Source organism: Alligator sinensis, unplaced genomic scaffold, assembly GCF_000455745.1.
Source record: "Alligator sinensis unplaced genomic scaffold, ASM45574v1 scaffold1110_1, whole genome shotgun sequence".
NCBI lineage: Eukaryota > Metazoa > Chordata > Crocodylia > Alligatoridae > Alligator > Alligator sinensis.
In genome coordinates, this window is record NW_005842871.1 from 276,814 (window position 1) to 288,388 (window position 11,575).

The following is an 11,575-nucleotide window of genomic DNA, read 5'->3' on the forward strand; positions in this document are numbered from 1 at the left end:
GGGGGGGTGTTTCACCCTGTGGGAGCCAGGGGACCCACCCCTCCTGAACAGAGCCCCTCATAGGGTCCCCCCACACCCACAATCCCCCTGCAGTAGCCCCACACCCACCCACACACCAAGCCACATCCCTCCACATCCACCCACACACCCACCCGCCTTCCCCCACATCCTATCACACACCCATATGTGAAGAAAACCAAAAGCACACATTTACACACACAGATATTTAGAATTAATTTTATTATAATGATAGAGACACTGGTAGGCTTCCACATTGCTTTAACATTGTAAAAATACCAATAAAGCATTGCCCAACTGATCAATCCCTCTCTGTCCGTCTCTCTCTCTCTCTATATATATGTGTGTGTGTGTGTGTGTGTGTGTGTGTGTGTGTGTGTGTGTGTGTGTGTGTGTGTGTGTGTGTGTGTGTATATAGAGTGGTCTTTTGTTCCAACTGCAGAAGAATATAGATTTTGGGGTATTTTAAAAAGTGGATTTGGGATGCTGCTGCAGCAGTCCAGCTGGCACAAGGGGTAGTGTCCCCAGGTACCAATCGGCTGGGCCCCAGAAGCTCCTGAGAGCGAATAGCCCTGAGCTGCTTGCTAGGGCAGCTTTTTATACTGTTGGGGACAGCACAGGTGATGGCCCCAGGCTGTAGCTCCCCCTGGCTGCAGATCTGGGAGGAGCCAGGCAGGGTTATTTTGCCCGAAGTGGCACAATTTGCCCCACAACACAGTGCATGTCCAGGCACATGCACTGAGGCAAAAAGCCCTCAAATTTGCACCGCTTCTATTTGAGCTGCTGCAAGCGCACATGCCTGCATGTGTGGACACGCCCTGTGACGCCAAGACTGATATTTACTACACATCTGCCAAAAGTCTAGCACAATGACTGAGGGCATGCTTTCACTACAGAGTTAACACAACATTTGAAACAACACTTGATTTACTATGTCCACGCTAGGATTGCATTCACTTGTGTATGATACAAAAACTTCTAGGAGCATATCCTAATGTAGGAGTTCTCAACCTGGATGCCATGCACACCAGGCTGCTGTGAGATCCTTTTAAGGGTGTTTCAGGGTGCCACACAATATTAATGCTGTTAGGGGTGCAAACACCTGCACAGGATTCACAAAGTAAACCCAAAAGATTTCAAATAGGCATCCATAAGTGACAAAAGCATTCTGACTTGCTGCGGGCTTTCTGAGTTCTTTGCAACAAGAGAATTGCTCTATTATTCTTCCACTGTCAAAAATAAAAACCTGAGAGTTTATATTTTCTGAGGAGTGCCTTGAGTCTAAAAAGGTCGAGGACGACTGCCCTAGTGGCTCTTTGCACTGCAGTCAGCTGAATTGTTCTATAAATTCTTTCCAGCTGACGTGTAGTAGAACTTATCAGTCTGGGGGACAATGCTACAGGAAGGTGTTGAAGCAGAATAGTATAATACATTGGAGCTATCCTACATCCACATTTGAGTGATTAAGTTAACAGTTAACAAGTTGTGTTCACTTAAACCTTAACCTACATGCCCTGAAGTGCCAATCAGCTTGAGTAAAAAGCTCAACACTTGAATAAGAGCTTTTGGGTGAGTTTGGGGCAATGTTTGAGTTATTACTCAAATTAACTTTGCAGTAAAGACAAGCTCCAAGGCTTCCATGAGATACTACCTCTCACATACACTGAAGATGACAGAAATGTAGAATTCTTATTTGTGGCAATTTCCTTCAGGCCACGTGTTTTTGATTATTTGTATTTCAGAGGCTTTGTTGTGTGAGGAAACATATAAACAGAGAAAGAGAAAGGCTCACAAACTAAACAGACAGTACAGACAGAAGGAAGGAGTGGAAACAGAAGCATGCAGAATAAAGTGATTTGTTCAGTGTCTCAAAGCAGGGGTATAACAGAGGCAGAAATGTTAACTTGGGTCCTCCTGACTCTTGGTTTAGGGCCCTAGACAGTGGCAACAATGACTGCTCCCATCTCACTCCACACAACCTCTACCTACTCCTCCCTGGAAGAGGAAGTCTTGGAAATGAAGCATCCGTCTTCCTCTGATGCTACATCAGAGGTGGGGTGGAAAGGAAGTAGCTTGTTGCTCGATGAAGAATGAAAAAGGTGGCAAGAGCAATGGAATCTGAGCAATGGAAGTGGTCAACTTGCATGATGTGGCCAACTATTTCCACTATAAAGATATTTTAAAGATATATATAGTTCTACATTGTGGTTGAGAAAGAGCCAGAGGCTCAACCTGAAAATTCATTTTGAGTCTTGAAGGGGCCTGAACTATCTTCATCTGGTGTCTGAAGCAAGCCCCTCTTGTTTTGAAGAGTTTTGAGAGATTACTTTATAAGTAAAACCTATCAGATTCTTTCTGAGCTGTTTGTGATCCTACATGGTAGATAAATATCAGGGGGTGTTACTTCTTTGCTTGAACTGCAGCTGGCTGTTATGAAGTTTCAGGACAAAAATTATGAGCACAAAAGGAAAACGCTGAACAAAAAGAGGAAGTAAGGATAGACCAGTGGAGACCTAGATTCAATTTCCTACTCCATCAACAGACTTCCTGTGCAACTTTGGACAAGTCAGTGCCTCTGTGCTTAAACTGTCCATCTATAAAGCCAGGATAAACACTGGCCTAGCACTCCTGGGTGGTGTGAAGATAAATACACTGCAGACTCTGAGGTGCTGAGATACCATGATAATGAGGATGACAAACTGACAAAAATACCAGCTGTATACATAACTACAGAATCTTCCATTTCTAGTAGTCTCACAATTGTTCTAAATGAGACAACTCTGTTTAGAAATTAGCATACTTTGTGCTTAAGATTTACTGAGCCAGGTTTCATAATTTGGAACTGCTATTAATAACAGAAAGACCATCTGCAAATCATGGTGCTAATTTTCATAATTTGCTTGAAAAATATTAACCTGGTAGGCTTTTTTCCTCCTCTTTTTGAAGTCCAAGAGCTTAATATAAATGCCTAGATTAGGCTGACAAATTAATAGACAGACACTAAAACCCTTTCCTCACTTTTCTGTTATAAACCACAGTACTGGCTATTTATTGCACATTAAAAAAAACCTGCGAAGTACAAGTGGGTCAATTCCTACCCCCTCCACAACCCCCTCCCCCCAAGATGAAAAAGGGCATGATGTTTCTTTTCCTTTATGAAGGAACCAACAACACTACTTATTGGAGATATGACAGTGTTCAAAAAATATGCTGAAATTGAGTGCTCAAGGATCGATTACAAGATTTTGCTTTTTTTGTTTACATTATTACAGTGCTTATGGACACAGCATTAGAGATCAGCTCTGAAAAGATATGATGAATACAGGAAGATGTATTGTTAGTATCCTTAGTAGGAGGATTTTAAAGTAATTAGAGACCAACAAGGCATAATAATTATATTATATTCCATCTTTTCTAGAACATCTGTTTTGGTTGGCCCATTAACTCAATTATTTAAAGCATGTAACAAAATAAGCAGTGACCACCACAGTTAAGGATAAAATATAAATTCTATTACCAGCCTCTTTTTCAATTTATCCTAATTTTGTCAAGCAAAATTCACGTGGGCTGTATGATGGATGATTGATCTGTGCTTAGAAGTGTTTATTAATATTAAGAAAAAAATCTGTCAACTGTTTTTGTTTTCTGCATAACAGACTGTTCCATATGTGCCTAAATTTGGCACTTAAATAATACAGCAGAGGACATTTTAAGTCTTATATGGGTGTTTCAACCAACAGAAAAGAGTACGAACTACTGGGTGGGAAGAACCACTAACTGGGCATCCAGCTCTTTGCTTGTTCTCACAAAAGGTGACAAGGGAACCTGTGATATCATGTGACCTCAGCAGGGTTTGAGGCATGGCAAAAGGGCTGCTGAGACAGAAACATGGCACATTTTAAGCTTACTGACCAACAAAAGAAAGAAAGCAAGCTGGACATTGAAGCAGTTGCCAGAACAGAGTTCGAAGTTTCTAGATGACTTCTTTGCCAACTTTCTCTTCTTAAATGACCAAAAAAGGCACTTCGGTTTGAGGGAACAGCTATGTGCTTGTAGCAAAACCAGACAAAACTGGGTTACATTTGAAGTATTTTGATTAATTTCTCTTTATGCAACAATTAAGCTCATCGCAAACCAAAATCTTGAAAGGCAGGTCACAATTTACATTCCCAACACCAGCAAAACCTTGCTAACTCTTTCTTCTTCAACTCGTAGAACAGAACAGTTTTTTTGCCTCCATTTCATGCAGAAAAAGCCCTCTTCTACAACAAGAATCTATTTCTATAAGCAATTTCTTAAACTCTTTTTCCATTACAGCTCTCTCCCATAGATTCCTGGCTGGATGTGCACAATCCTGAATAGTGCCTATTTTATATTCCAACCCACTCCAAAAATTCTTGCCATTACCACCATTAATAACAGAGCTGACCTGCGTAGAGGTTTTAAGCTAATATGTTATCTAATACTGGTAAAAGTTAAGTCTAGGTGGCATGTGCTTGGCATGCTGGAGGCAAAGAGAACCTTATTTAGGCCAGCACATTGCACATTGATGCATATGCAATATAGCAGGCTTGTCTAACATATGGCCTGCGGGCCACCATGCGGCCCGCCAAGCCATTTTCTATGGCCCACAGTGCTGCAATGGGAAACGGAAGTAACCGCTGTTTAACTTTCGTTCCCATCCCTTGTCCCTCCCCCAACCCCTCAGCAACTTCCTAATGGCTGCTGAAGGGCTGGGGAAGGGACAAGGTTCCTACATGCACCTTGTTAGCTTGATGTTGCCAACGCGGTGCAGCTCCTCCCCTCCCCCTTCATTTCACTGTGTCCTGTCCTAGCCCCGCCTCTCCTTTCCTCATTTGCATGCTGCCCCCGCCCTGCACCGGTCCCAATGGCCGCACGGGCCGGAGCAGGTCGCGGTGCAGCGGGCGGGTGGGTGTGGATGCCGGCTCAGAGGGATGCTGTGGCCGGGCCCACAGGAGATGCTGCTGCCACTGTGGCTGTCGGGGTGGGAAGCTGGCAGCACTCCCACCTCCCCGCATCCCCCCGCGCTCGTAGACATCATGCTGGCAGTGGTGAGTCACAGGCCCTGGGGAGGGAGGGAGCCCCGCCGGTTGGGCTCGGGCTGCCCCAGGGGAGGGGGAGCAGAGGGGTGTCTCTGCACGTCCCGCACCCCCTGTAGGGTCCCTGCATGTCCCCCTGGCTGCTGAGCCCAGGCGCCTAGGTGTGGAAGCTTCCTCAAGGCCGCCCAGGTGGTAGTGAGGCCACGGCGGGGTCAGGAGGCACCCCTTGACCCCTGCCCCCCCAGGCCACGGCCAGACTGGACAGGCCACGCGAGCGCCCACTCCTGCCGGCCTACTGGGTGATAAAAAGTTCATGATCTGGCCCCACATTCAAAAAGGTTGGACACCCCTGCAGTATAGCATTACCAGTTGTAGCTACGGAACTATTACTACTACTACTAGTACTACTAATTTAATTTTATATAGTAATTTTCTTTGTAGATCTTCATATAATAAATGCTAGAAAAAACTGAGGCACCAGCATAAACTGACAGTCATTCTTACCACAGTGTGGTGGTTTAGGTGGTATGGTGGTATGAACAATGGTATCCTGCTATTTTAATTGTGAAGCTGCATGCCAACACAAGAGCAAACATGAGATGATTGCTGAAGACAGATTTCAAGACAAAAGCTACTGCAATGGTGGTGAGAACACCTGTATGCTATTCGCCAGCACCTTTGCTTGTGGATGGAGAAGCATGCTAGAGAGGTGCTAAGGAGGCTGCATGGCCACATCAAACTAATGTATAAAATGATTCAGAAACTCATGTTTTAAAAATCCAAGACAAAAAGCCAAACAAACTGCTACAGAATAAGGCTCAACTGCCACAACGACGTAAAAGACTTCACTGCTTTCGCATCACGATCTTTATAATAGGCAAGATAGGCAAGAGATAATGGGGTTGTATCTTCCAAGTTATAGCTGAATTTTTCTGCTCCTTACTAACAGGCCACAGTCAGGGACTCCACAGCATTGGGAAGGAAGGGAGTGAAAAATCTATATCTGAGTTTTCAGATTAGCAATGAGGGGCAAAGTATTATATACCACATGCCTACAAATCGAACTTAACCTCAAGAGAAGGAGAGCACCATCCATCTTAATATTATCTAGGCTTCTACAGGCTTTCCACCTTAGACAATAAGCATGCAAGAGAGATGCAGAAATAGAAATTAAGCATAGACCCCAGGACCAATCTCCTTTCACGTCATGTCTCTGAGAAAGGCAGTAAGCAGAAGTCAGAAGGTAACTGGAAAGAAGGCTGGCTTTCAGGATCCTAACAAAGCAGACCTTTTAAAACTAAGGAACTTTGCACTTAGAACTTGCATAGCTCTTCACATCGCCATCTAATATTCAGATCCTCCCCTTGTTAAACAGGTAAATGTGTCCTAAAATAGCTTAGAACATTCAGTTGAGTGAAACTCAAACACCATCTGTCCTGGGAGAAATATTCATGAGCCATCCAAGAACCAAGAAATACAGCATGTCTCTAAATGTAGCATTAGAGGTATGGGTAAGTGAAAAAAGCCACATGGAATCCTTAACAAAGGAAAAAAAATCTGCCTGTAACCTGGTTGTGCAAGAATGCAGTTCTTAATAGTGTCCTGTTACCCTTCAATTTATACCATCACATATACAGCAGATAGGGGATATTGCAAAAGAATAACATGATATAACAGATCTGAGCCTTGGTCTGTCTGTTTCCTATACTGCCTCTGGTAGTAGCCACATCCTGAGGCTTTGAAAGAAAGTGAAACAACAATAATGCATCTAAGTAACTGTGCAATGCTGTATATAGTAGATAGATTATGCAGACAGATTTGATTACATTATTTTATCTTGCATAGATACATTTCTATTAGCACTCATAAAATTGTTCTGCCCTTTTATAAATCTAACCAGAGCATTTATCTCCATGATCTGACAAATTCAAAGATAGAATTAAAAAAGGTAGGTATGGGTAGGTTTCCTGCAAGTACAATACCCCAAACTTCCTACATCCAAGTAAATTGTTTTGTGATCAATTCATCTTCTCTGTAACAAATACAAAAATTGGGTAAGAGCAATAACAAATATATTCCACTGCATTGCTTTGCTTTGTCTTGGTATAGCCAATGTTGCCACCATAACGTAATGACTTCTCCCTTGTCTCTTTTCTCTTTCACCTCATTAACCCATCCTCTTCCTTCTCTCTCTGCCTCCCAATCCCTCTTTCAAATTCTCACTCCACTTCAAAACAGATCCCAAATGCTCTTCTCCAGCCACTCCCAGCTTGCCCAATCTATAGTCAGTCCTTGGACTTACGACGCAATTGGTTCCTGAAAACCACGTCTTAAGTCGAAACGTAACTTGGAACTGATTTTCCCATAGGAAACAATGCTATAAATGAGGGATTGGTTCCTCAACCAAGGCCCAATACCCTATTTTCACCAAAAATAACCCAGAATTTTGTACTCAATCAATTATAGATGAGTAATATAGCTACATTAATGTATTTATATTGTAAATCATATTGATTTGAAGGACTTCTTTGAGGTGACTTTGCTGGACTTTTTAAAGGGTTCTTGGCTGGAGTCTTCTCAGGAGTCTTGGCTGCAGGTTCTTCTGGAGTCTCGTCTACTTTCTAAAAGAAAGTGTCCAAGGAAGTTTGGACAGACGTTCTCCAGAGATGGGCAACACAGTGAACTTGTTTGCTGGCATGGTGTTGCGTTGGATCAAACATTGTAAAGTCAAAACTGACATCAGAAAGTTGAAAATGTCAGATACTTGACATCTGTAAAACTTACAAATTTATAAACTTTGTAAGTGTGAAACGTTGTACTTGAAACGTTGTAAATTAAGGACTGCCTTAATCTGTAATCTGTTTTGAGATTAAGTTCAGCTTCCAAGAGGCTGCAAAGATACTCTCTCCTCTGCCTTTGGCTGGACCAGATACATTTGCTGTTTTTCTTACTTTCAGCTGTCCAAAATATTGAACAAATTTTGCGCAGTTAGCAGCGAACGGTGAGCCCTGGAAGTACTACAGCACTTGTCTGTGCTACGAAGCACTTGGAGTAGTTGCATGGACCCCCTCTATGCGGGGGCTCATTTTACTAAGATTCATTGTCATACTTGACATCCTGTGGTAAAATCTTGCCTTGTTAGCTGTTGTGGTAGACTGGTTGTGACACCTCTTTGATACAGAACTGAATGCTTTCCTTTTAGTCTTTGCTGAATAAATAACTCTACACGTGTCATACAGGAATCTGTTACAGATTAACAAAATGAATGTTTAGCAGTAAATTAAAAACTTTTGCAATTTCAGACCCAATTCATATCAAGAGGCAACAGGTCAGGATGAGGATGAGAGCATGGGTTTCACTGTCAACACACAGTTCTAGAAATTGAGGGAATTCCATTAGGCGGTTGACGAGTTTAAATCAATGCCATCTTTAGGCACAATTTTCACATTTTTATACATTATTATATATAAAGAAAATAGATCAGGAATTAAGTGTCATGGATATAAACTGCAACACACTCACAATCCTGGAAATCAAAATATTCTACTGATTCAGAGAACAGGTGCAGTGCAGATGGCAGCAAGACCAGGTAACCACATCTGAAGGGCCCACCTCTAGCAGTGAGAGGATAGCCTGGGTTTCTGTATGCATTCTGGCCCTAATTCAAAGCATTTAAGCAGTTTTTATGGGAAAGTGAATTTCATGTCACCTAAATATGCACCTAAGTGCTTTGCTCAAGGAGGACAAGATTGCAGAACTTCAGCTCCAGAAGATTATCTAAGACCAGTTAGCAGCATCATTTCAGAGTCCTGCTGCTATGGTGCTCCAATGTGGCTGTAGCTATTACACAGGATTTAATCTATGTGGCATCATCGGCGACACCACATGCACCCCTTAGTTTGGCCGTGCACCCCCTGGAAATGCCAGCCACGAAACCAGAAGTGTCAGCGGAAGTGCTGGTGAAAGACTTGGGAGGCACCAGTAGCCCATGTGTGGCATGGAAAATGTTCCCGAGAGAAACACTGCTGGTAAGCAATTATTGCTCTTAATAAGTTTGCTCTGCAAATGTGAGCTGGCTGCATGTAAAAATTCAAATACTGAAGTCAGAATGCCAGACATGTTAAATGTTACAGGATAGTGAAGTACAGCATGAGTGGAAAAATCCCCAACATGAAGGTCTGACTTTTGGAAGAAATTCTGCTAAGATTATATATTTAATCTGTATAATCTTACTTAAAGTCTGCAGCTAGAAATAAACCTAGCCTCATCAGACAGCCTGAAGAAGTCAAGCTCCTCCCACTTTCTTTAACAGCATGATAGTTTTACCACTGCAATGTGACATTCTTAATTCTGCATAAATAATTGCTATAACCACAAGAGAAGAGAAGCTTGGCATTCTAAATAGTAGTGCATCTATCTATTTTAAGGATATCAGAGCCAAGCAGCTTGTAATGCAATACCAAACTACCTTGTTCAGCTGTCGACAGCATGTTTACACTGAGGAACAAAGTGATCCAGTTTGGGTCAGAGGAAGCCTCTGTCAAATCTCCCTGCAGCAGCATGGGAAAGCAACTTCTGCCAAAAAAACACTACTGCATGTCACCACAGCCTCTTATCAGTGGGCCAGATCAAATGGCTTTCCAGGCTGCATCCAGCCCACAGGTCATAGGTTGCCAACACATGACTTTTTTTTATGGAGGAAATACTATATTTGGACAGGTCTGGAAGCCTCTAATCCATTTACATAACAGTTTATATAAAGTTAGAAAAAAACTGACCATACTGGTCAGTTAAGTATGATATCGTTTTTTTCTTGTAATGTGGCGTTACTCTGACAGAATTCTGACTTGTAAACAATTTCTCACCCACCCAAACAGGTGCTTACATACGACCTACAAAATCTGCCATTTTCACCCCAATCTTCAGAGAAGGTCACTGAATGTTGCCACTTCCAGTTTTATTACATCTTCAAAATCATGTTCTCTAGATGGCTTTGGTTTGACATTTTACTGGTCTTCCAGAATGCTCAGGGAGGATGGGGCAATATTTTGTCTACGGAGCAGGAGTTTGTTAGCAAATCTGTCAATTACATTCTGAGATAGAATTCCCAGATTTCCTCTATTACGAGTAAATATTTGTATCTGAACTCCCCTACATTGTGTGCAATTGAAGACCATCATAGCACATGCTGGTGCCAGGGTAAAAATTCTCATAAAACTTACAAAAGAATTTCAACTGTGTCAAAACTTGTCTCTTAGTTGGTTCTACTCCATGTAGGTCATCATGATTTCACTTTCTTTATTTTTCCCTAAGCTTATGACAAGAATAAAACTGCTAATTAAAATTTCAACAACACTGATGGTGTGCAAGCCAGGAAGATCCTGCAACACTCACCACCGAACACATCTCCATTCTGGTAGTTCTTCCCCTTCTGAGCTTCCTCTTCATTTTGAACAGTAGAAACATGCTTGGCTGATGCACAGCCCATAGCTTCATTCAGTCAGCTCCAGCTGGACTGAACCACAAATCATTTCTACAGACGCACACACATAGTTTAAAAAATAATCCACTTTCTTGATTGGTTGTCAAGATGCTTTTACCTGCAGACAGAAAACAGGAGAAAGAAAAAACATTTAAATGTGCATGCTGACAGAAAGACATCATTACAAACCTGGGCTTGTTGGTCATCAAGAAAACACCGCTGAGTGATTTTGCAAAAGGCATTCAGGAAAACCCTGTGCTGTATATATTTTTGTTTTCCTGAAACTTATTTGAGAAACATTTGATATTTGCTCCACTTGCTACTTCTGTCCATCACATTAGTTTCTCAGAAGTCTTTTTAGTGATTAGAAATTGTTCGTTGCAAGCATTAAGCAATGGATTAGACAAGAAAAAAGAACCCAATAAAGGCCTTATGCTACTAGACAAATGATAGCACACAACATTACTTTTTGTCTATTTGTTTATTACCTACTTGATCTACTGCTCATTTAAAGGGTAACTATACACATTTTTTAAAAAGAAAGGGCACTGATATATCTAGAGTTTTGATCACACCCAACAAAAATGCATGCATGCTTTAGAATAGTTATGATCTAATAAATATACTTTAAAATACAATAATAAAATAATTAAAAGTTCTAATATTCAGACAAGAGTGACTTCAAAGCATTTATTGCTGGTAGTCACAGGGAGTTAACTTTCAAAATATGGGTGCTTTCTGAGTATGCCTATATCTCACATTTAGGGTTTATCTATACCCAGAAATTGAACTTATTCTTTAAACTCATTTAAAAGCCAATGCAACCATATGGATGCTCCTCAAGCCTACCCAGCACAAACTACTCTTAAACTGATATACGAGTATCTACATGTAACGTGCAATTTTATATCTGAAAGGCATGATATTAAACAGATGCAAAATTACGGCAAGTTAAACAGGAGCAGGGCTTTACTATGTTTCAGCTGCTCCATGGTAACCATGTCTGTACCCACTC

The 11,575-nt window shown here is 41.7% G+C and overlaps 1 protein-coding gene across 7 annotated transcripts in view; it reads right to left on the reverse strand.

Moving 5' to 3' along the window:
- Window positions 1–11,575, reverse strand: part of CUNH1orf21 (chromosome unknown C1orf21 homolog) — a 236,656-nt gene that overhangs the window by 149,201 nt on the left and 75,880 nt on the right. For all 7 annotated transcript variants that reach the window (XR_003091816.1, XR_003091817.1, XM_025191897.1 and 4 more), the window contains exon 2: window positions 10,473–10,678. Coding sequence is in view for 5 of the 7 variants with exons in the window: in XM_025191897.1 (XP_025047682.1) it covers window positions 10,473–10,566 (94 nt within the window). In the remaining 2 variants the exon portion in view is untranslated. The remainder of the gene's footprint in view (window positions 1–10,472; window positions 10,679–11,575) is intronic.